Raw genomic sequence first — 27079 nt, 5'->3', positions numbered from 1 at the left:
CGGTCCCGGTACCATCCGAGCAAAATACAGGCAAAAATTTTTGTTAGTACGATTTAAATAGTGGTGCTTTTTATTATTATCAGCCAGTGATAGAAATCCGTGAAATTTGCAAGACAGAATATCGCAAAATAAAGTGAAATAACGCGAAATCGGTACATAAAACGAAATTTTGCTTTTTTCACTAATCTTACCTTCCTTAGCAAAATAATCACATGTAATGAGCCATAATCGATTAAAGCCTAAGCCTTCATTGTTTAATGCTGCTGACATTCATTCCCTCTATCTCATTACAATTCAAAGGTCAATTAACTTCTTTTGTATCGCAAATATCGAATTAGCTTAACATTATACACTGTTGATATCTCCACCAGAATTTGCTGTTAAATTAATCACAGCCTCTACCATTTTTTTTTCATTCACATTTATCAATCCTATATTTCTTGAAAGTATCTAAAATGATTATTCATGAGAGAAGTATCTTTCTCTCATGAAGAATTAGATATTCTGAATCAAGAATGTGCTGAAGGAAATTTAAGGCCGCTTTCATACAAGACTACTTTTCACCGGTTGCCATTCACGGCACGGCATGGTGAAATGCAGTGAGTCTTCTCATCTGAAAGCGGTCTGAATTTCACGGCGCTGAGCGGTGATTGGCTGTCAGCAAAAAGTTGTCGCGTCTGAAAGTGACCTCAAGGTAGCACTGTGTGTATTTCACACCATATACAGCGAAGCCCTGGGCCAGATTGAAATGTGGAGACCACGACCCACAGCACCCTGCCGTCAACGGCACTATTCAACCCGTTTAAAGACATCCGAAAAGTCAGCTCATCTGAAAGTGGCCGAACACAGCTGCGGAAGAGAGGAGACATAAGCCCACTCACAGGTCTGACTGTTCTCCGGCCACCATCCATGCATGGCGCCATACTTTCAAATGACTATAGGTCTCTATGGTTGTCTACAAATGAGTCGAATCTCACTGTAGACGGCACAGAGCAATTTGTGATGGCGGAGCACCGTCGTTGGCCATCGTTGGTCATCACGGTGCCTATTTCAATCTGACCTTCATCTTCCGTGTGAAATATAACCAGTGCTACATTGAAACCGCTTTCACACAAAACAACTTTTTGCTGGCTGCGGTTCGCTGCACAGTGCCGCAAATTTCAGACCGCTTTCAGATGAGACGATTCTAGCTCACTCTATGATATTAACACAATTTGAACCATTTCCTTCATTTAGTTTTATTAGAAATATTGTACAATCGAAATTATATTAAATAATAAGTAAAATGCTTAATAAAAGTATAAGCACTCACAACAAATAATAAAATGCCTAAAAATGTGCAAAAATTGTAACATTATATCAACACCCCTAGATTTTCTTTAACACCGAAATCACATAGGTTTAAAACAAATTTAAAAAAAATAAAACCACTATCATGGATCTCTAGCCATTGAACTTCTCACATTCATCCCACATCTCTCTTTCTATGACCGTGATGCATCCAAATGCATTTTTTGATGCGAATAGTACGTCCATCATTACTTGACAAGAGTTGTGGCAGCAGACAATGCTTAGAATCTCCACGCAAAAGTAACGCAAAAATAGTTGATCCCGGTACAAGAAGTAGAAAGCAGACTACATTGGACAAATTTTTAAAGAGAATTAAAACTGTAGAATTTAAAAATCTGATTATAATAATCAATTAATGTCTTATACTAACTGTCATATAAATATTGATATATCAATTGATATAGTCATTGATATGGTTTCATTAAGAGAACGAATGTGTACCGCTGTTGCTGGGATATTTATGAAATGTTGCCCAGCAAACCTAATGACCAAGTGACTAGTATATACAAGTAACTGCCATGCCACGCTTGTAATGGGAGTGGGACCTAAGGTAACACACTTAAAACAGTTTGTCCGAGCACATTGTTGAATATCTAGCTACTTATATATTATAAAATTTTATCCAAAATAACACATATATTGTACCATGTTTATGAATTTCAAAATCATTAATCAACAATGGAATATACTGACCTTGTACATAAATGCTCTCCATGGCAAATGAGCAACTGATTTCAGTCTATAATTGACAAACAGTTGAGGCAGCATGAACAAAAAGCCAAATGCATACACACCATTTACAAGGCTATGGACACACCATGAATACCACCTGTAGAAATATAAGAATAAAATATGTAATTAATATAGAAGTTCAAGTTTTTCACACTGTTCACAAATTGAGGATCACATAGGATAAAAAATGGGGGAAAAAAGGGAGTGGAATAATATAGACATTTAGAAAGAAATGAGAATGTAAAAATAGGAAAAGTAAACATTAAATTAAAGTGGGAAACATTAATAACAAAAGAGGCTTGGAGGAAAAGGGAATGTAATGAAATGAAAAAGGCAGGAGATGAGTACATAGTCCTATGACTACTTTCCATGGTTCCCAGATGGTATATAATTACTCTCATAAAGAGGAGTTTTTGGAGAATCTTCCCAGAAAAATTAAGAGACATGAAAAGCGTATGCAAAACTTAGAGTAAGTGTGTATGAACCTGGTGAAACACAAACTTGCACTGGGAAACAAGGTTTATGATTGTATTTTTCTGTAAATGATTAAATCTTTCCCGGTTCATTGATTAAAAGTAGAGATGGGTCGAATAAAAGATTTCTCGAACTTGAATATCGAATTCGAATATTAAATCATTGCTCGAATATTTGAATACCTCAAATTTCGAATACCTTGAATACTAAAATTGCGCAAAGCATAATAAACGTATGTTTTTTCTTCTATTTCACTTGATGAATGTATAAATAAAGAAGTATAAATCAAATACATTTTAAAAATCAACTTTTTTATTTTGAAAGATTCCCCACATTGATTGTTGTTGCTTTACATCAGCTATTTTCGGTTGCACTTTTCCTGAGGTTTCTGTTTTTTTTGGGTGACTTTTTTTTTGGACAGACTTGTCATCTCCAAAGCCAGCTGATTTTTTTATCATCTCAACTTCATTCATATAGAATGAGAAGTTTGAGCATAGAATGAGAAGTGGTGAAAATAATTTTTTGAATGTTGGTGTATTGATGCGTTTTTTATTATTATTTTAATGGAAATTTTGATCCTTTTTCTGCTTTGACGTGTTATTGAGGAGCCGTGGTTTGGCATAAAAAAACAAAACTGACGTCAGGGGAAGCCCGCATCCTTGCAGTCTTCGAATTTGTGATGATCTTTCCAATGACAAGGAACAGTTCGGGAGTAGTAGCTCAATGTGTAACATAAAGGTACTCAAAAGTCGATTTTTTTCCTGCCATTTTTAATTTTTTGAGGGGTTTCGTGGAGGAAACCGGGGATTTTCAGATTTTTTCCCCCGATCATTTTCTGTTCCCCACGCCGAACGATATCTTTTCACTACTCTCAACTGCAAATTATACGTAGTTCGTCAACTTGCCTAAAACGGCGCTGCATGCACTAAACAACTGGAGTCCTCTACGTTTTTCCAAGTCAAATATCAACAACAATGTGCGACACTGTATGGCACGAAATTTAATGTATGTATTCGAGATCATACTTTTAGCATAATTATTCAAGATCTCGAATATCGAGTACTTTCTAGTATTTGAGGTATTCAAGTATTCACGGATACTATTCGCGCATCTCTAATTAAAAGTAAATTTTTTTGTTAAACTCCACATATGTATTTATATCACTATCACTGATATTTCCCCTCTCACGCTGGAGAGGAAATGTCAGTGAAAATATCAGAGTGTAATGGTTATCCAATTGTTTTGGCTACAGTGGACAGTTCTCTATCCTTAAATGAGAGGGAAAATGTCAATAAAAATGTTTAAAATATGCGTACTTTAACCAAAAAGATGTTTATATATAGTTTTCAATTTTCCCAGAAGTAATGTGCGGAGTCTGACTTCACCCACCCACTCCTTCATACTTATAAAATAACAACAGATCAATGAATGATGAAATAAAAAGTTTTTGAATGCTTACCCTTTGTGAGGATGATATATCAATGAGTACACTGCCCCACCAAGGCATAATGGATAAAGAATGTAGGACAAATACTTCATACTTTCAGCATCAAAGTTGCGTGTCTCTTTTTCAGCAGCTGAATTCTCACCACCATCCCCAAAATGTATTTTAAGAGGTATCCATCCTCTATTACTGAAATTAAACTTCAAGCGTAGCACCTTCTTGCACTTCCATAGCTAATTGAAAAAAAGAGACATAAATGTGAAAATTTATCACACAAAATAATAAAATAAATGCATTTTTAACATAGGGATGGTCGGATCAGATACATAGGATACAATATCTACATATATTGCCATTCATTGGATACATCGGCACCAAAGTCGCAAAAGACATGGAATCTGGATCCAAAATTTTTAATTAATGCTTCCGCCAATGCAGCCTCCCATAAGAGTGGAAAGAGTTCCGATTCTCTTCACATTAGCCAATACACTGTGATGCTTGTCCTACTCATGGACCATTGTGTTCATAAGCTAAACAACAGAATGTTATGCCACAGAATTTCAGCTGAGGAATTTTTTAAGACAAAATACAACAGGTACATAGAGATAATTTTCCCAAAAGATTGAACAACCATGGAGGAAGGCTCAGCACCTTAGGGTAATAACCCAGTTGAAAGTCACTATGTCACTGATTTCACAAAACCACTAACCCCCTCCCTCAGCCCTCCACCAGCCCTCAGCCCATGCCTCTGATGTATTTTTTCCTCTCTTGAGAACACACAGACCATAAATCATTAGCTTTGAAGGAAAATATCAAGATACATGAGAACTAGAGATGGGTCGAATAGCAGATTTCTCGAATTCGAATGTCGAATTCGAATATTAAATCATTGCTCGAATATTCGAATACCTCGAATACTAAATGATGAATGCTGGTATGTTTGACTCGGTTGCCTATGCAGTAGGCAACACAAGATTTTGAGAAGTAATTTTGATTTCCTTTAAATGATTCGAACAGGAATTTAGCTAATTAATGAATAATTTAATTTTATGGAAACGATTGGGCATATAATTAATTCAACTAACATCGTTTTACCCTCACTCCTGCTGCCAAGTGCTAGCTGACAATCTGAGGCATTTTGCAAAATACAAGCTCTTTTCCACCGGATTTTCTTCAATTAATTTCAGTCCATCTTTGGGAGTTCTCACGAGATAAGAAGATGAATTAGAATTGCTATCAGGGAGAAACCAAATATTATGAGAAAATATCCCTTTGTCTGGGACTGTAACAATAAAGATTTATAGCACCACTCATAAATTGTAACTTGATATATGTTTTCGGAAAAAAATACCGCATCAACTTCCGAGAAGCTCAGCTGCTCATATCGAGTTTCGCCAGAATGATAAGTCTCCGTCGTATTTTGACATTTATTTCTTTGCGTAAAATGCTTAAATAAACTCAGAAATACGTCGTGTTTGGTCTTATTCTTTTTGAAATTACGCGCTCATTACTAATATTTTAATTCAATAAAGGTGTAACATCAATTGACGAAAGTCAATCTTAGACACCTTTTGTGCTAATAGATTACTCATGCAGCGGTTGACCTCCACAGAAATGGGGAACTTCGAAGCTGGTAGGAAAAAAAAGGTCAGTGGGGGAGAAAAGGGAGGGCCCGAAAGACGTTTCTATTGTTCTCGTGTAACTTGGTATTTTTTCGAAGCTAAGGTCTTCGTAATATGATCCCTGCGCGAGCTGTGACCTTTTTTTATTTCGAAGAAGAGGAAAGCTTCAGAGGGGGGGCTAGTGCTGAATGGAGAGAGATACCGGATCTTGGGAAATGCGCTAATGTAAGTATCCCACGGTACTCACACAGCTGTTGACCTCCAGAAATGGGGAACTTCGAAGCAGGTAGCCAGAAAAAGGTCAGTGGGTGAGAAAAGGGGGGAGGGCGTGAAACACGTTTTTATTGTTCTCGTAACTTGATATTTTTTTCGAAGCAGGGGTCTTCGTAATGCAATCCCTGCGCGATCTGGGACCTTTTGTTTGATTTCGGAGAAGAGGAAAGCGTCAGAGTGGGTGAGGCAAGTGCTGAATGGAGGGGGATAGCGGATCGTGGGAAATGCCCTAAGGTTGCTATCCCACGGCACTGAGGTTCTCCTGGTGGGGGGAATCGGGGATTTTCGGATTTTTTCACCCGACCATTTTCGGTTCCCCTCGTCGAACTCTATTCACCGCTAAAATCCACGAATTTGATGTAATTCGTCAACTTGCATAAATCGGCGCTGCGAGCACTAAATGACTACAGTTCTCTACATTTTTCCGAGTCAACTACCAACGACGTGCGTGCGACAGTGTATGACGCGAAATTCAAAGTATTCGAGGTATTCGAGGCGGTACTTTTCGCATAACTATTCGAAACCTCGAATATCGAATACTTTCTAATATTCGAGGTATTCGAGTATTCGCGGATACTATTCGCACATCTCTAATGAGAACAATGGAAACGTAATTCATCCCTCCCCATCTCACTGACTGACTTTTTGCAGCCTTCAAATTCACCCCGTTTCTGGAGGCAACTGGTATGTGAGTCACTCATCGGATCCAAAGGAGTCTAACGATTGCTTTCGGCAATTGGATGACATGCACAAGAATCAAAAAACTCCAACTTGTAGAACCCTCTCCTTTCTCTACACACACAAACATTTTGTGCAGCCTTGCTCGCAACCGAATGAGAAGGAATCATTCTCTTTCATACTGCTGACAAGGTAAGACAACAACAGAGATCACTAAGAATAAGGAGAACTACAGATTGATTTCCGCTATGCCATAAAACATATTAATGCTGAAAAAGAAACTCGATTGAGTGCTTTGAACAAGAAAATCTTTCCGTAATGCAGATACAAGAAAAGTGTAGAAAGATGCAAGTTTACGAAGCAATTAAGAAGAAGGACGAAATTAATCAATACTTTGAAAGAGGTAGGCCCTAAGAAACATATGTCTTCACATCCCATGCCACAATAGTTTGCAAAATGACACACCATAAAATAATTGTTGTTTCTGTCTATTATTTTAGGCCTTCGTTTACATTCAAAGAGGAAAACACTTCTTTGCGACTATGTAGAATTGAACGAATCAGTTTAGGAATGGTTTGTGCAAGCAATGGGGAACTTGCATGGGTTGTCGATTGCTCTAAAAACTATTTTGAATAAGTAAAATGGATACATTAGCTCACAAAAATACCTAAAGTTTCTCCATTCATCATCAAAAGAAATAAAAAAATTGACTTTAAAATCGAGAAAAAGTTCTCTGAGCCAACCACTGGGCGAAGACACCTGAGCGTTGCCGAGGCCAGGCGTGACGTCATAGGTGCCTAAACAACCGTAGGGAGTTGGGAAATATTCTGAGCGCATGCTGTAAAATTTGTTTTGAGGGAGTATTTTGCCTCTCATTGCCACTTTATTTTGTTCTGTTGTTCTTGAGCAAGTTTTCCTATTGCTATTGTGCCACGATTATTACTTGGGATATTAAAAATGCGACATTGGGATGATGAAATACAAGCGTTTCACTTCGTATGTTTTAGTTATCAGAAAAATGGATGATAACGTTACCGCTCGTTCGAATAACACACCTGAAATTCATCTACATAATACCCCGCAAGCTGCCTAAGAGGTGTATGGCAGGGGGTGTTAGGACACCAGCCTTTTTTTATGACACCAAAAATTGATGCCACAACCTTCATGAAATTTGTTATGACAAATTACTGCTATACGTCGGCGGCAAATCGAGATGTAAAAGAAATTTGTATTACTGGAGGATAACGATCGTAAGCTTACGAGCTGTGCTGTTGAATTTGGCAATGCCGTGTTAGCGGAGAAGGTAGTCCTATCCGTCCTACGGTACGAATTCACAGCAAAACAGTCTGCACACAATCCACATGTGAGATCGCGAATCGGTTCCGCGTAAATCCATAAACAATACACTAGCATATACCATAAAAATATAGTGGGAAATAGGCAAATACAATTATCAAAAACTGGAAGTCACTACCATTCTTATAATCATCACGTACAACTTACAATAACAGAGCTGGTTATGATGAAATCAACTATTTATTCATTGATTTTTAAGCCTTAAATTAGCCCACGCAAGTGACAAGGTGACTTTTGTCACCATTATTCGTTGAAATAATGGAATAAAAAACTTCACACACAGTTTTTATTTCAATAGCTTGATCGTGAAATGTCATATATACGGTGAACAACGGAGGTTAACACGCCACTGAAAATTTTTACACTACTGTTAGACATTTATCGATAGCGTAAGCGTAGCGACTTTTTACAATTCAATCACGATGGAACACTCTGGATGGAACACGATGGATAACTCTTGGCCAATATTTTTTAACCTTTTCAAACTTTGTGCATTACAACCACTGGCACTGTGATTATCAGCAGTAGCTTAACGGGAGATGTCACGTTGAAAATAATACTATTTTGGCACAAAAATATTCCTAGATGTCTCCAATTAGCAAGCAAAAGTTGCATTGACTGGAATTCACCTCATAATACAATCACAGGCAGTCCTAAACGACGAATTCTCTGCTACCTATGAATAAATGGATGAAGTTATTGTATACAAAAGACATTAGTTAACATCAAAATTTTTCTAATTACATACTTAAATGGTATGCCGTCAATAACATCAACTTACAATTAATGTATCCCCCTTCCAACGGCCGTGGCTCAGACTCCTACAATGATGTTATTTAGGTATTACAAAATTTTTGGTTTAACTCCACCAGTTTTATATGTTATGCCCTTACTCAGATATTAATATTATAAATAATACAAAATATGAGGGCTTCGGAGCCTCTATCGTCAGATATTTTGCTTTAAATAGAAAATAATTAACACGTCTCACAAACGAAGCTCTGACAACTGCTGGCAACTATTACAAACAATCACAACAATTGCTTCGTGTGATGTTTACGCACCTTTGACGTCATCGAGCTTTTGTCGGCAGTGGCTTGGGGGGTGAGGGAGTTTTTGGTGCACTTTAAAATTCGTTATATTTATCATTGAATATCTCGCGAAGGAAAACTCAGGTTTACGTGCGGTTTTCTTTGTTGAATTCAGAAAATAATTTTCTGTCCGCCTGTGAAATAAAAAAAATTCATGCAAGTTCCCCATTACGAGGAATATTTCGTTCTTAGGTCTAATAGTGCAATAAAAGGCAAAGGAGTTTACAGTTTCTTAAGGAAAATTTTCAATCATGGAAGAGTGGCTTAAAAGTTTCAAAGCCGAAATGAAGGGGAAAGATAGGAACGTCATACTTTCCCTTAATAATGCAACCTGTCACCCTAAAATTTGGCTGGCGAAAGTGGAGCTAGTCTGGTTTCCGGCAAACACAACTAGCATCACTCAGCCAATGGATCAGGGAGTAATAAGAAAGCACAATATAGAAAGTACATGATGCGATCATTATTAGATGCTGCAGATACTGCGAATACAGTGACAGAGGTGATACAAAACTATGAGTGCTGGATGCCATTAACTGGATTAATTTGGCAGTGAAAGATATTAAAACATCTACAATTAAACAATGTTCCGCTAAAGCTGGATTTCTTCCAGAATTCATCCCCTAGGTAGGAATGGAAAACAATTAATATCCAATCATATCACCAATGCAAATGCATACATACGCACTTACAGGAATATTATATGCATGACTTTTTCTATTTTAGAGCCAATGGTGGATCTAATTGAATTACAGCCGGTATTAGGCAGTGACATGAATGCTACGAGATTTGTAGACTTCGACAACGACCATCTCACGGGCAATGAAGATGGTTCCCTGGCAGACAGTACAAAAGAAAATATAGCCATAATATTTGAAGGAAACAAAACATTTCTTTAGAGAAATGTTGGTTTCATTAAAAGAATTATCAGAGAGCTGTCTCACCAAAGGTGATTTATATACACTGATTTATTTAATATATTACATCGGGCTATTGGCAACCAAGAGAATTGTGCTATACAGGAAATAAAGGAAGAACAGACAAAAATGATGGATTATGTGCTTATTTTATAGATTACTTTGTATGCTAATTACTTCAAAAAGACAAGTTAACCACAATCTCATGCTGCTCTTTTATTATCTCATTAAAATTTCGTCTAGAAGTAGAACTTCAGTCAAACCAACCTTGTAGGCGATGCATGTAATAAACATGATATGACTTTCACGGCTTTCTTGAATTGTCAGTCCCTGAGTTAGGCAGAACACTGTCTTATCCAGAAAAAAGTGATGGGACCGAGAGAATCCACTAAAGAGAGGTTTCACTGTAGCAGGTAATCAAAAATGCATTTGGATCCGAAAATATCCGAAGATCCGACCATCCATAATTTAAGGATTTATTTATTTATTAACACACCACCAAAAACAGCACTGTTCGGCCTTTACATCGGGGTTGATAACATTTAATAATCACAAACATCCATGCCCTGGGAAAGGGTAACTTACCCAGGCGGGACTCGAACCCGCGACCTTCGGTTTGGCAGGCGAGGACTTCACCACGCCGCCACCGAGGCCGGCGATTAGTAAATTCAAGTATTTTTTTGAGTGAAGATGGTCAGAAGAAGCTAATGGGAAAAATATAGCTCATTAGCAAACTATTTCTAACTCATATAATGACCTACCACTCAGAGGCAAATGATAATATTATTTCATTGATACTTCTTTTCATAATGACCAATCACCAGTATCAGCTCATATTACTTTCTTCTCAAATATTTGGTCAGGTCATTTTAATATTATTAACAAAATACTCTTCTCCAGTAAATTTTTCACCTTTTAATGAAAGCGTCATCAGTTCCATATATATCATAGTAACAAATAAATGATCATTACTGAATTATCAATTAATACAAATCAAAATGTGGCTGCAAAAGAAAATAATTGATGACGTAAAAGAATACCTGATCTAACCTGAATAAGAAAATGAAAGGATTCACATTTAATATTTACTAGTTTCCACAATTTTTGGGATTAGTTCTATGGGGTGAACTTAAACTGCCCAAGGTTTCTATTCCTTTTACTGGGAACATCATAATTAGGATACTAAGTTAGATGTGCCCATTTTTTTTATTTTTCAACTGGGATTCTAACCTGGGAGGATTTGGTCAATAGCTAAGCACATTACTCTCTAGACCACAATGTCCTACTATCTCAAGATTCCAAGAGTAATCCATATTGAATATGTCTACTTATTGTGATAGGTAATGTGTGTGCAAGTCAATTCAATTGTGTGGCTCAGATAGCTGATTTAAATCACAAATTCTGTTATTCTAATAACAGCTTTGAAGAAAAATGGGTTAAGGCAACAAAATATCAAGTAAGTCCCTCAAAAATAATGATTTTGAACAAAAAAATAGAATAATAAATATAAAATATACATACAATCTAACATACATACATAGAAATAGTACAATAAGACACCTACCTCAATAACTACTCCAATAGCAGTTGGAACCAACACAAGAGGTGATGTATTCTCATCCAACAAGTACAAAAAAACTACAAATTGGCTAAATGCACGCCAGATAAGAGTGCTAGTAGACAATCCAACCATATCATCTCGCTTGCGCCAGAAAGACACATCATTTTTGAAGGCAAGGAAGTCAAACAGCAACTATAACAAGATAAAATTAAAGAAAAATAGTCATAATTGATAAAAATTTTCGTAGAAATCTGAAATAACACGGAAATGAATTTTCAAAATCAGAGAATTAAAAATGGGAATAAATATTTTTGTTAAAAATTAACCAACCTTGAGCCCCAAATTTGTTTCAGAATAATGATATACCTGACAAATGTAATTAAAAAGATTAGGAGTGTGCCAGATGTACTGTAGTAATCAACAAATGCAACAACGGCACTTGGGTGAATACCATTACCGGGAGTAAACACCATTAAGTATTTGCATTACCAGAAAAATACATTAGATCTCTTATAAATGAATGTTGTATTAATAATGATGGATCCCTCAACCAATCCCAAGCCTTTTCCCCATCCTCCTTCACATTGGGGTAGCCAAGAATTTTGTTCAGGGGGTTCCAAAACCAAGGAGGAAAATTTTTGAAAAACAGGGTACTGAGTTAGGGTTTTAAACTAATTTTAACACATTTCATAATCGAAAAAACTTCATTTTTCAAATAAATCTTTTGTAAATCCATGATTTTTCACTATTTTGTTCTCTTTTATGAAGCAAATTAATTTTTTTTGTGAAGGGATTCGGACCCTCCTAGACCTCCCCCGTCGCTCAGCCACTGCTCCTTCATTTTATCCCCTTCTCCACATGTTATCACTTTCACCTAAAGTGACTCCATTCCACCACAGAATAGCTTCATTTTGAAGCACTATGGTTATACTGTAGAAAAATGCATAAGAAAACAAATACGTGTGAATTGTATACCGAATACTATTGCACTTGGTCTGAGGCTTCTGTTTTGCCACTGAAAGTAGAGAAACCCTGACTGAAGACTTAATGTTACTTATGCAACAATTTTTACTATGGAAGTTTCTGCAAGTGATATCATCAATTCTAAATGTCCCATTCATTGCAAAAGAGGATAATACATAGATATTTACTATACAATGAATATTGTTTTATGAGTAATATATGTATGTCATATATAAAACATAATATAATCTATATTGAGTGAAATTACTGAACATAAGAATTCAACTCACATGAATAGATGCTACAAACACAGTCACACAGAGAAGGTAGGGATTGGTTTCAGCAAAAATTCTCTTCACTTCATCCACATTCTTATCCGAAAATCCCATTGTTTGTAGAGATAAAAAGGCCATTTCTAAATGTAACCATAACCTGAAAAAGACCAATCAAAATGACAGCCAATACCTTAAGCTCATCAAAGGCATCATTTAATACACAGCAATACCAACATCTCCTATAACATGGATTGAGTAGTAACAACTCAACTCTCAATATTTCCTATTCAGCTTCAACTGACAGCTCTTAATAAAATGTAAGAATTTGGAAATGAACTAATTGGCAATAAAAAAACTACCATGTTACTTCGTCATCATCATTAGTCAGCAATCCTAAGATTGGTTTGACACAGCTCTCCGTTCCTCTCTCATATCAACGTACATGGTGCATTCCACAAGTAATGCCACCTAATTTTTCCTGATGCAACGGTTTGCTGTAGGATGTTCTAACCTACTGGGCTGTTAGCTTCAAAATGCACCCGGTCTCATTCTGCTGCCAGAGAGTCAGGACATGCATTCCCATGAACCCCATTTTGGGTTCATGTAACGCAACACAATGATTTGTTCTGTGGAGGAATGGTATGTTATCAAATTTTGCGTTAAACTAGAGAAATTCGCTACCAAAACATATCCATTAATTTAACATGCCTTTGGGAGGGATTTCTTCTCCAAATCACAAGTTTTTCAATGGCACAAGTCATTCATGGATGGCCGAGAGGAGATCACCAACAAACCTCGCGGTGGACAACCATCAACCTCAAATTCATGGATCTAACCAGGATTAAAACCATGCTCATTGCTTTTTTTGACATCAGAGGTATTATCCACCATGAATTAATACCTACCGGGACCACAGTGAACTCAGTTTTCTACTTGGAAGAGCTCAAAAGATTGAAAAGGAGGGTTGTAAGCTGACGAAGCAACATCAACATCATATGGAAAGTTCTTCAGGACAACATGCCGAGTCACAGCACCTTCATTGTCAACAACATCCTGGCCAGGGCCCACACCCAATTGGTTTCCCAGCCTCCCTAAAATCTTGACTTGACTTCCGCTGACTTTTTTTGCTTCCTCGATAGAAAGGAATCATGAAAGGAAAACATTGGGACATGATTGAAACCATCCAGGTCCATGTTATCTCAGCTCTAAAGGACATTCCGGTAAAGGCCTTTCAGGATGTCTTCCAGGCATGGAAACAACACCTCTTGAAGTGTATCATTGCAGGAGGGTGCTATTTTTTATCATTTTTACGAATGTACTCAATAAATGATTTTTTATGAATTTGGTTGCATTACTTATGGAACACATATTGTATTTCTTCTCTTTTACATTTTTGGTGCACAGGTACAATTGGTTACGAGTAACTCATTCGGGACAGTCTCCCCTTCTTCCTTCCACCACTGTTTTCATCAGACCATTATGTCTTATAATGTCTAAGTTGTTCCGTCTTCTGCTTAAGGTTTTAAAAAGACTCTTTTCTCCCACACTTCTACTTCTTAGCACTTACTCGTTACTCACACGGTCAATCCATTTTACCTTCATCATTCATCCGTAGCACCACATTTCCAATGCTTCCACTCTTGACCTCTCTGCTGCTGTCAACATCCATGCTTCACTTCCCTTAAGAAACATGCTCCATGCGTAGCATCTGGTGAATTGTTCCCTAATTTCTATGCTTGTATTCTCAGCTGTAAGAAGATTCTTCTTTTTGTAGAAAGCCCTCTTTGCCTGTGCTATTCTAAATTAAATCAAACCTTGAAGCTTGTACGTGGTGGAAGGGCTCCATATTATCAATAATAGACACTTTGTTACTCCCACAAAATATTTATAAAATTTCTATGACCCGTTTCGGCTGTTACACCATTATTAATTACAGAAAATATAAAAAATATGGTGGGGAAAGTTTTTTAGTACACTATGTTCATTAATGGAGTTGGGTTGGTTCCAAGATGGGATTGGTAAATTTGTAAGGCATCCTCCTTCCAGTACGAAACTTCAAGACAAGGATGAAGGAACACAAGGTATGCTGGAAGAACAAATATGATACGTCAACTTTAATGCAGCACCTCTTGGAAATGGGGCACCAAAGCAGTTTCGATACAGAAATACTTCATTTGACCAGTAAAGGAAGGAGGATGGATGCCTTGGAAATTCGGGAGATACAGTAGACTCTCGTTATTACGAAGTTCACAAGACCAAAATACCGGAGGTTCGTAAAATGAAGTTCGTATGAATATTTCTTTTAGGAAAAAAAACAGTACATATTATACGCAATTAAATTACTCGCAAATATATAAAAACAACAAAAAAACAACAAAATTCATTTCAGATTCTCAATAGAAGAATGCAGTATAATGCAATCAAGGGATCATATCTTCCCAAATACAGTAAGTCCTCAATATACGAACTAGATGTGCTCCGAGACCTTGTTCGTAAGTTGATAAACCTATACTCCAGCCACCGAGAGTTGTCCAACGACAGGCAGAAGGGTCTAATTAGGGGTAGGGGGCGAGGCTGCCAGGTAAGAAAAGGAAACACCCACGTCACATGTAAACAAAAGACTTCCTTGAAGAGAGGAACCAAAAGGGACTACAAGCATGAAGCACCCAAAGGAAGAATCTCTTGTTTTGGTGATTTGAAGGGCTTGTTTTGGTGGTTCAGGCTTATTTTGGTGCTCCACATGTATGTGACAACTTGTATGACTAGGCGAGGGTGTGAGGTGTGTTTGGGGGACAGCGATTGGCTGCAAACTGTGCTGGTGCAGGGTTTTCTGCCCCTCCTTTCGTGCTGTCGGCTCTCGCCAGCCGATTTGTATGAAAGGCATCGAGGAGTTTGGTTATGCTGCAGAATGCAACACTGCATCACAATTGTGTGCTAACTCATGATTGTGATGAACTGATCTAGCTGGGCATGCCACACAGCCGGAGTCGAAAAAAATGGCTCTCTGGGGTAAGGAAGAACTGGAAAAATGCTGAACAGTTCCTAACTTCACACCGGATTCAATGATACTTGGTTCAGATTATGCCCGAAATGCAAGTTCCTCTATGCCACACCACGTTGCATCCCTTCCTTTCTAGGAATTTACAAATCCCAGCTTGGAACCAACCCAACTCCATTAACAAACATAGTATATAGAAATCTGCCCCACCATATTTTTAATATTTTCTGTATTTAATAATGAACAGCCGAAACTGGACATAGAAAGTTTTATCAATATTTTGTGGAAGTAACAAAGTGTCTGTTATTGATAATGTACTATTCTACTGGCTATTTCTTTCTTGCTTCGTCCATTGTTGGTAATTCAGCTTCCAAGGTAAGAAAACTCTTTCACCTCTTTAAGCTTATGCTTCCCTAAGATAATGTTTGTCTTAACCTCCTCTCTTTTGCTGCATACTAATAATAAAAGTCTCCTATTTGTTGATTTTCAGCTTATATCGGGCCATTGTCCTTACCATATTTGTCAAAGTCTTTTTCAAAGTCTTCTTCAAATCCATCTCCGTCTCGGCTATGAGTGCTATGTCATCAGCAAATCACACCATATTAACTTTTCTCTGTGGATATTGACACCCAAATCCTTCTCCTTGATTTAATTGATGGCTTGCTTGATGCAAACATTAAAAATGATGTGGGAAAGTGCACACTTGTCTCACACCTTTTTCTATTCTTGCTTCAGCACAGTTGGGTTGTGGCAGTTTTTACTGTACCCCCCAAAATTTCAGGAGATAGATCAGAGAAAACCCGGCAATACGCGGTTCTCCCCAACCCCGGCTTGGATGACGGACGTTTTGCAGAGGGCCCAGTCAGCACGGGTGCCTACCCGGAGATTTATACCAATGCCGCTAACTTGGACATCGCGCTATTACCCCTCCACTCCTTAGCAAGTTCCCTCCCCTCCACCCTGACACTGTTCGAAGGTCGGCCAGGCCTTTTTTTTTTTTCTCCCGCCGAATTGCAATTCTGAACTGTAATAACAGTTTTAATAATTTTTCCAATATTCCATGCTCCAAAGTTCATCACTGTTTTCTCCTTAATCCTTCCCATTCCTTCATTCTTGTGATAGATGTCTCCAAAGGAATTCACATGATATCAGCCTCAAGGGCTTTAACACTCTCACTTTTATGTCGACCCAAGAGTGTCTGGTCCCATTTCAGTATCCAGGCCTTAGGAATACATTTCAATTTCAATGTTTCTAGGGAAGACATGATTGATAAGTTTTCCAATTTCCATTCCAGCAGATTTTTTCCTTATTATGATATCATCAGGTGGACTACCCTTCAAAAGACTTATTCCTTTTTACACATCTGTCATGGACTTTACTAGGAGCATTTGGAACAACTACCACCAGTCCAGGTAAAGGGGTCAAAGGTACTATCTATTCCAGCACAACCGTTTGAAGTGCTGCCGCTTATGTTCCGTTTTCCCACCCATGGAAACTTCTGTTTCCAGTCTCTGAGACAGCATAAGCACGATTCCCAACTTCCTCTTCCCCTCCCCTCACAAGTATAAAAGCAGGATTACAAGATGAAATCCAAGTTTAAATGTTACTCAAATCACAATTAGATTGTAAGCAGTTTGTAGAAAAAGGCGGGATACTTATATAAGTCTTCATTCCTTCCAAAAACAACTTTACTCAAACGCATAAGACTTTTCCGGAAGACAAGGTAAGTGAAAGGCAATTGATCATTATTCCAGAAAATAATGATCATTCAATAGAGCTAGTAAGTTGAAGCTCTAGAACTTATTACATAACACAACTTACTATGGATGAAAACAACTCAATTTTTCATAAATTATTATCACAAATGTCTCATGAATTACTACTTGTCATGTACAAACAGGTGTGAAGCCATGGGGAGATGAAATAGCTTTTATTTATATAAACAAAAGCAGTCATTAATATAATACCTGTATTAAATATTTTACTGTGAAAATATGCATTAGATTTAACACGCATCAAAGCTTAATTTGGGTCAAAAACAAATTTTACATAATGAATTACCATCTAAAAGTCCTCATTCCCAACCACTAAAGCTACCATCCAATAATGAATTACAGTGGAACCTCGTCAAAGCGAGTACGGGCTATTGCAACACCCCCGCTATTACGAGAGTTAGCCGAGGCACCGTCAATAGACCCTGTAATGAGCACGTTAAAAAATTTCGTTTTTACGAGGCCCTTTAAGAGCCTCCACTCGCCATAGCGAGGGTTTCCATTGACGGAGAACCTTCTCCGAGAGTCCCTAATCTATGTAATTTCTTGCGATCTGTTAGAAATGAAGTTAACATGGAGTGTACAGTCTCAAATTCATGCAGTAAACTGGCGTTCGATAAATAAGTAGTTCATTTTGGCGAAAATATTGCGGAATTAACATTCGCGAATGCTTGAACTTCTGTGGTTCCTCGGACGGCAGAAAGCAGTCGGCAGCGTACCCGCACGTCCGTGAGTTGCGTGAATAGAAAGCATTTGTTGGCAGACACCATGGCCAAAAACACCAAACACGTCTAAGCAAGAAATTAAAAATAATAGAGTAATATGAGAGTGGCATACTTAATTTATCTTCCTAATCGCTCTTCGCAATAAAAAAACAAAAGCGCCCAAGGAATGCTGACCATGAAGAGTTAGAGGGAGCTTTGTTCGGGTGGTTTTGCCCTCTTCAATCTGCGAGAGCGTCATAGAAAGTGGCTATGCCTACGCCTAATGCAGAGTATTTCAGGGATAAATTGCGAATCGAGAACGTCAAGAGTACGGAAGGTTGGTTATACTGATTCAAAGCACCACAGCGTTATCTCCTGTCATAATTGCTGCCAATGCCTGCGGTGTTAACCCAAAGTCGTGGAAGAAAACACTCCGATCCTAAGTATCTTAAGAAGTATTCCCCGCGTGGTATAATATAGACGAAATGGAACTCTTTTACAACCTACTCCCCGACAAAACCCTTGCAGTACGAGATATTTCTTGCAATGATGCTTCTAGAGGTAAGTAGTGCGCTTTAGCGCTAGTGTAAGGTGTACGATACAATGATACTCAGCGTGAATTGTTCGGATGGACGTATTTATTCTCTGTTGCAGTTACAAGTAATAATCACGATCACAATGTACTATTCACAATGGTGAACTATTCGCGTCAGTGGTTGGAGTTGTAGTGGCGCTCTCTTCCGACACCCAGGCGGCCAAGCCTGGTGGCCGCAGGAAGAACTCTCAGAACAACTGACTCTCGTTTGGCACCATGCATTCGGTGCCACCACAGATGGCATATGTGAAGAGCTGATGCTGGGCTTTCAGTTTATTTATTTTAAAAATTCTGCATTCCTTTTTCATGTTTCTCAGTCATTACTGAGAATTTTAAATCAATAAATTCAAACTCGTAAGATTTTTTGGTCTTAGGGTCCATCAGATGCGTATGCCTTTCCGTTTCTTTGCCAAAAATAATACCCATGTGAGTTATATTTGTCGCAGTTTCTGCATCTTGCTTTTGTTTTATTTAAGTGACATCAGCATAATACCGGCGTGATATTTTTTTCGTGAAATAATATCACGTTAATATGTTTTCTTATATTATCAATTTTAATTCAAACCATTTTTATTGCAGTGCAGTGGTAAACTTATTGTCAGCCTATTATTTCAAATACGTAACATTCAAAAAGAGACTTTTTTTAACAACGGCAATTTAGTCACATATATGTTTTTATTATTTATCACATTATATAATTTTGCATGCTCAGCAAACTTTTTACCGTAGATAATGTAGACATTACATTACAGTGGAACCTCGTTAAAACGAGTACGGTCTATAGCGACACCCCCGCTATTACGAGAGATAGCCGATGCACCGTCAATTGACCCTATAATAAGCATGTTAAAAAAATCGTTTTTACGAGACCCTTTCGGTGTTGGCTCTCGCCATAGCGAGGGTTTCACCGCCGGAAAACTTTCATGAAGACTTCTTAACCTCTGTAATTGCTAGCGATCTGTTAGAAATGAAGTTAATGGAATGCTCAGTCTCAAATTTATGTGGTAAACTGTCGTTCGATAAATATAATGATGACGAAACAATGCTTTGCATGATTTTTATTCAGTGCGGCGCTTATAAATAGTTCGAATAGTTGGTCGTTATTTGAGTAAGGAAATTTAGTGATGCAAAAAAACATCGCCTTTCGTCTGGATTTATGCTTACGTTTATCGGATAGATGTTTATCTGTCGCCGCACCACTCCTGTTCCTGTATATCTGTTCGCAACAGGTATATTGGCTATTATTTGCTCCACCTCCGGTAAAGCGGCAATTCGCTATAGCGAGTATTTATTAGTGCACCGTGGGGTGTCGTTATATCGAGGTTTCACTGTATATGGTAGATAAAGTCTTCCAAGGCAGGATCGTTTTACAACCTTCCACCATTTTCGTCTGCATAAACAAATGCAATACGTGATTTCACTTCACTGCCGCTTAACGTGCAGGAACAATTAACATACACCAATGGAACTATTTGAGGCATTAAACAACCACAATACAGTTTTGTCAGTTATTTTTTGAATTTTCAGTGGAAAATGCTAAAATAATAGAATGATCACGTACACGCACTAATTAAGTACATAGAGAAATGGCTTCGTTGGTTGTACATTGGCATAATGACTGACAAAGCAATGCTGTGCATGATTTTTATTCACCACGGCGCTTATAAATTGTTTGAATAGTTGATTGTTTTTTAAGTAAGGAAATTTAGTGATGCAAAAAAGATCGCCTTTCGTCTGAATTTATGCTTACGTTGATCGGATATAAATTTCTCTGTCGCCGCACCACTCCTGTTCCTGTATAACTGTTTACAATATGTATATTGACTATTATTTGCTCCACCTCTGGTAAAGCGACAATTCACTATAGCGAGTGTTTATTTGAGCCCCGTGGGGTGTCGTTTTATCGAGGTTCCACTGTATGACAGTTTCAATAATGACCATCTATTTAGGGGTGATAAAGGTTCTTATGAAATAATAGGTAGCTTACCTTAATTTACCAAATCCAATAGGTTCGTATGTTAGTGTTATTTTAGTACTACTATCTTCAACAGCAGATGCAGAATTGTTAATCATTACAAGATCCTTGGCTTGGTAACTTAAGAAGTCATACTGCAAAATAGGAAGATACTGGCCTTCAGGTGATAACCTAGAGGTAGAAAATTCAGAATGGTGTGAAAAAAGATCTCACGATACAAGCTTAAATACATACATACTTATTGGCAAAATCATTAAAGATGGATACAGATCCTAAGTATATTCATGAATTTACAAAATGTATAAGAAATAAGATTTTTTTATATTACCAGGACTTATATTTGGATAAGTTCTGATGGTATATTCTAAATTATTAAATTTAAAAGCACAGGTCAAAAATTCATTGCACATTGATTATGATAGCCTTTAGTCAACTGTATGCAATTAACCTTTTAACACTATGTATATAAAAATGAAATTAAAGAAGGGTTCCATTTTAAAGAATCTTTGCAAAATACAAAATAACATACTAACTACGACAAAAGCCAACTTTAGCGATGGTAATGACTAATGATACAAGCAGCTGTAGTAATTTTCATCACTATGTAGAGTGGAAAATTATAATGGCTTTTAGTATCATATCTGAATAGTGTGGAAAATTACAACAGCTGTTTGTACCAATACTATCAATGAATTTCCATTAAGTGAACTCGTCAACAATCAATCGAATTTAACGAGTATGTATGGCGTATACCAAGAATTGTATTATAACAATTGGTGGTGAACCATCAAAAGACTTATGATCACAATTTAAAAAAATGGATATAGCGAGGCTTAGAAGTCCCTGCCACAGTATGCACTTAGTATCACTAGGTTTATCTCTTCAGAGTGACGCATAACTAGCTCACTTGAACCCTGCCTCCGCATTATGGTATTCAAAGCCAGGCTATATTACTAACAAAATTACCTACTCACTTGGAAATTAATTTTGTTTTCCACTTCCTTCCTTTTTTTGGAGCTTCCTGAAGCAAAATTCTACGCCATCAATCACTATTTAATACAGTAAAAAATTCATGGTGTTACAAGAGTGCTGTTACAGGTACAAAATTTGTTGTGGCATACAGGTGATTCACTCACTAAGCATGAGTATTTAACGTGAGTCACAGCAATTTGTAGTTATTTTTCTTTAATTAAAAATTCATGGACCAAAATTGGCAGAAGAAAGATGTATCTAACCAATTAGATGACAGCAGAGAGCACAACTGTGGGCAAAGAGTGGAGTTATGTGGGTTTGCATCAAGCAAACCAATCAGTAAGCCAAAGATTGGAAAAGAATCTATGTAGTTGACATCAGTCCCTTCCTCTGCACCTCAGATCTCCGCTGTCAATTGATGTTTCTTTTTTCTGGTTTTCCTGATGGGGGATGAGATGAATATACGTACTTAGTAACGGGTCAATATGAATGGGTCTTAAAGATGGGAATAATTTTAGTGAGATATAGCCTTGGACTCACAGCTAAGCTTAAAACCACCAAGTGCATTCACCAGGTTGCAGATGGTGGGTCAACCTCTAGATAAAGATAGTTACCTGTATGATTAATGAGTCTACTAATCGAATAAGCAGTCACGGACTACAAGCAATGTGATATATCCCAGGAAAAGAGAGGCTATTAAAATGATACTCAAAGCCTATGAAGATGGCTTGGCAATGGGAGGCTATCTGAAGTTATGCTTCCCAACACCCAGAGAAGAAGGCAGAAGCTCTTATTCATGTGAGTTAAAGTGGAGATCAAAGCTGTCAATACAGCGTCACTTACAAAAGGGCAGACATGGTAACAATTACTTAAACTGCTTTGGTACTGTGAAGTGGAAGGAAAGAGGAAACCATCACATTTTTACCCTGAAGAGTCGCATCTGCTCCACAAATTAGTTAGTATCAAATATAATTAAATTTCTCTTGAGTAGAATGCTCTAGAGGTAAATTAGTCCCCCATTCAGATCTCTTGGCAGAGACTACCCAAGAGAGAGAATTGGTCAAATATGATAACATTTTAAGAATAGGAGCTTAAAACATGAGTTCACTTTGAACCAGTGGAAGAATGAAGAACATGAAGTTCAAAATAAAAAGAATGAACCTGGACATACTAGTAATCAGAGCTTTGATGTGGCCTAAGGAGAAAAACTTGGAATGGATGCTATAGAATCACACACACAGAATGAGGATGGTCTTTCTGTGGAGGGAATATAAATGGAAGGAGGTTGAAAGGAGAAGGGGCGAAGGAGTTGTCATTTTATTTTGCATGATTTTAGAGCAGGAACCCACACGTGGCATATTTTTTTATCCTGAAAAAGTGACCAGCAACAGCCACAAAACATCGGGCAAAAACTGAACAAAGACGCGAGGTACACCCAAAAAACATCACCAACAGCAGAGATCTATATCAGGTGAAATACTGAAAAGCAGATTATTCTGCAGCAGATATCAAAAGCAACCATAATATAGACATGATGAAATGCCACCTAAGACTCAACAAACAGAAGAGAAGTATGAGGAACCTATGGCACAGTGGATGGAAGAGCATATGGCTGAGTTTGAAAAAATATGTATAAATGACTTTACCTAAGACCTGTGAGGGTGTTCCACTTAACGTTAAGAATTCAAAGGATAAAATTAATTTCATAAATGCATTTGCTAAAAAACTGTTACATAGGAAAAATTTGCATAAATCAGAAAAAAACAAACCTTAGAACTGAAATAAGTTCAGAAGGCACAGATTTCACTGGTATAGATGCAATTTCAGTCAACATTGCAAAGTCAACCTTGCTCTTCAAATGAGAAACAGGAATGCTATTTGCCTTGGAAGGGATATGAGGTGATTTACCATTTCTTTCCCCCTTTTGTTGAGAAGTAGTCACCTGAAAAAAAATCAATAAAAAAGCAAACAAATGCATATAAGGCTTTACAGCTTAAGTACAAGAGTGGTATACACAAAATTAAAATTTAACTTAATGTACCACTGCCAATACCGTGGAACTGTTCCATCATGTACAACATAATGATTCGCAACTGTCCATTTTTTTTAATTTAGCAAAGACTAGTTTAGATATACTATTATGTACTTCCAAGACTGGCAGTCTAATGCACTTGTATGTACCATACAATCTCTGTAATCTGGCCTTGCGGTAATCCAACAAATCCAGTAATCCACCATGCAGGGCTAATGACCTCCCTTCAGTTAATATAATTTTGTCAGTTTTAGTTCTTTGAGGAGTCACAGTGGTTTCCAGGGTTTATTCTGCCTTTATCAATCATAATCCTTATTATTAATTCGGTAAACAACCTTGACTCATGCCCTAAGCAGAAGGGTGTGAGTCAAGGTACATTTGCCCTTATTACATGTATTTAATTGCAAAATTATACCTTCCAAAGCTTTTTGTCCATAGCACTTGTTTCTTGTACATTTCCAGTAATCCGGCTATGCCATGGCTTTATGTGTCGGATTACCAAGATTGCGCAGTATATGTAGCAGGGAGGAACAGGGTGTAACAGGGAACAACTTTAGATGGAGATGGGTAATTTTGGGGTGAGGGAGGGTGAAACGCGTAGTGGGTCGGGGCGGTCGATAGAAAACCCAAGAGTCACCAGTTTATTTTAATAATATACAGATATAATTTTGTGAAAAAGCAATCTGACCGGGAGAGGGATAGGATGGGTGTGAGGGAGGCGTTGGCAGTACTTGCACGAGTAGTCGTCGATCTGGTGGAACTGGCATCGCTTCGCTCCTGGCCATCCTCACACGAGGAGAAACGTCGGCAAAATCAGCCCGGGGCAGGGCCACAGGTCCCTTTTATAGAACTCCCCACCAGGTCAGCCACTGCACAGGCACTCGCCTGAGTCAAAGGCAGTGGCGGCACAGGCACTCGCCTGAGTAAAAAGCAGTTTTGGAGGAATGCACCCACACTCTGCAGTCTTTTTCACTACTCTTCGTAAAGGCCATGGACGGCTCAAGTGAAGGGTGGGACAAATCGTTGGGTGCAGGGCATTCCAGTTGTCTTTTGCAGCAGTTTCTTGTCCTTCTGAAGGAAAGTGGCATTGTCTAGGTAACATGCAGAAGGTGTCTCTTCTGTGGTAGTTCAAGCTGATTTAGTCTTTTCAGTCAGTATGGGAGGGTTGGATATGGTGGCCGTGGGAAGTTTTTTTGGTTGGATATTCAGCATAGTTGTAGCAAGGGTGGGGGTGAGTGAGGGTGGTGGTCATTTACGGATGGATTTTCAGTTTCAGCAGGATTAAACCTTGGACTGGGGTGCTTGAAATAATTTTTATGGAAGGAAGGTGAGAGCAGAAGGGAATAGAGGGAAAAGGTGTTGCAGCTGTGGAGGGGAATGTTTTGTATTCTTCTTTGAATAATTTCTTATTGCTCAACGACAACCAGGTCTTTTCTCGACCCATAGAATTTTTGGATTGAACTCACACTGAAGATCTGTCTGGCAGAAATGGTTAGCTACCATTGACCTATCAACCATTTTTAGACACCTTTCATGCTCCTTGATTCAAGTTTTGAAACATCGTCCTGTTCGTCTGATATAATTTTCTAGAAATGTAAAGCATGAAAGTTTGTACATTCCACTTTTCATAGCATTACATGTCCTTGAGACAGATACTTTATGTCATAAAACCCAGAGCTTTCAGGATACAACAATAACAAAAAGATATGAGAGGTGTAACCAATGCATTCATAAAAAGTAAAACTTGAAATTAACAAATTTCAAGTGACTAGCAAATTGGTGCGCATGTCATTAAAGCATTTTGTATACTGAGGCGATATGCAGGTGGTGTAGTCACAGGATGATGAAAGAGTTCATGTAGATTGAAGATGGGACTTAGGTAGCAGAAGGTAGCAGCAGCAGATGAATCCCATTGGCATATTTTTGACTCGGTGACCATGAGGATTCTGAATGCAGTGATGAGGAAATGTGTTACAAAGCAAAAGAATAAGATTTCAGGCATTCCTCTGATTTATAGGTATTTCATTATATCAGAAATCCTGATAATAGGACATCTTGATAGTCACTGAATAAATCTGTTGCCTCAACACACTTTGATTTGACCTCACTGGTGGCAGGGAAACATTTGTGCCAGCCAACTTTGTTTGTTCAACTTGATTAATGGACGACAGGGCTGCATGATCCAAATTTCCCAAGGTATATAAAGACGACATTATGTAAACATATATTGTAACAGCTCGTTCATGAGTGAGTTGTAGTAGGGAAAGTTGTTTGCCGTGTTTTGTATGGGCAAAATTTCTGCAAGAGAGATCAGGTTATTGAGGAGGTAAATCGCACATTTCCACCTAATCCATGCCAATTATCACCCTTGTTTTATTGTATAGTGTACTTTCCCCATGTGGAGGTGTAATGGTAGGGTGTCAAGAGAGAGAGAGTAATAGTTCAGAGAAGGAAGGATGAAGCAACCGGCAGTTGGGTGGCAGAACAATTCAACGAAGCAAATAGTTGAATAGAACGAAGCAAATACAGGCATCCCCCGAGTTACGTAAGGGATGCGTTCCGGCAGACTCCGCGAAAGTCAAAATTTACGTAAGTCGAACATTCTGCGTTAGTGCCTCAGAGATGTCGATCGTTGGGGTGAATTCTCAGCGGAGAAATGCGCGGTAAATTCTCGGTGAAGTTCATTCAATTCACTGCGATAATCATTAACTCTTCCGCGTATTCTTACGTTATTAGATAAAAATCAATAAGCATTAATATAGTCTGAGAGTTGCATCTCGAGCATTGCCAATCAAAATGCTTAATATTATTCCCCGAATTGACCGATCGCATGGATTCGAGAAAGTACGGTATTTCAACGCTACATTACTAAACTGAATACTTAAATTGATATATTATGTTATACTGCGATCAAAGGGCCCATACTTTGCATTATCAACTTACCTTTAACTATATCAACTAACCATTGTATCTTCTGCATTTTATATATTACGTTGATTGATGAATCTGGTGGTTTCATTGTCACAGTTAATAGACGTAGGAGGGGTGTCGAGGATTACGAGCAAATAACGCATAAAAAATATTAGTAAATCACTATATACTTAGATACATTGACACGCTCAAACACTCAATCTTTCACACACGCAAACATACTTTCATATTCTCACATCTCAATAAAATGACGAGAAAATATCATCATTTGAATACAGTGGAACCTCGTTAAAGCGAGTACGGGCTATAGCGACACCCCCGCTATTACGAGAGATAGCCGATGCACCGTCAATTGACCCTATAATAA

At 37.9% G+C, this 27079-nt stretch overlaps 1 protein-coding gene across 1 annotated transcript in view; it reads right to left on the bottom strand.

Annotated features, from left to right (window-relative positions):
- Positions 1 to 27079, bottom strand: part of LOC124158073 (cleft lip and palate transmembrane protein 1-like protein) — a 40198-nt gene that overhangs the window by 6874 nt on the left and 6245 nt on the right. Inside the window, exons 4-9 of the mRNA XM_046533252.1 lie at positions 23519 to 23691; positions 20790 to 20948; positions 12749 to 12890; positions 11499 to 11687; positions 4016 to 4233; positions 2044 to 2179 (exon numbers count right to left, since the gene is read on the bottom strand). Coding sequence (XP_046389208.1) covers positions 2044 to 2179; positions 4016 to 4233; positions 11499 to 11687; positions 12749 to 12890; positions 20790 to 20948; positions 23519 to 23691 — 1017 coding nt within the window. The remainder of the gene's footprint in view (positions 1 to 2043; positions 2180 to 4015; positions 4234 to 11498; positions 11688 to 12748; positions 12891 to 20789; positions 20949 to 23518; positions 23692 to 27079) is intronic.

The sequence above is a fragment of the Ischnura elegans genome, chromosome 1, assembly GCF_921293095.1.
Source record: "Ischnura elegans chromosome 1, ioIscEleg1.1, whole genome shotgun sequence".
NCBI classification, from domain to species: Eukaryota; Metazoa; Arthropoda; class Insecta; order Odonata; family Coenagrionidae; genus Ischnura; species Ischnura elegans.
This window is presented reverse-complemented; position numbering and strand designations above follow the sequence as displayed.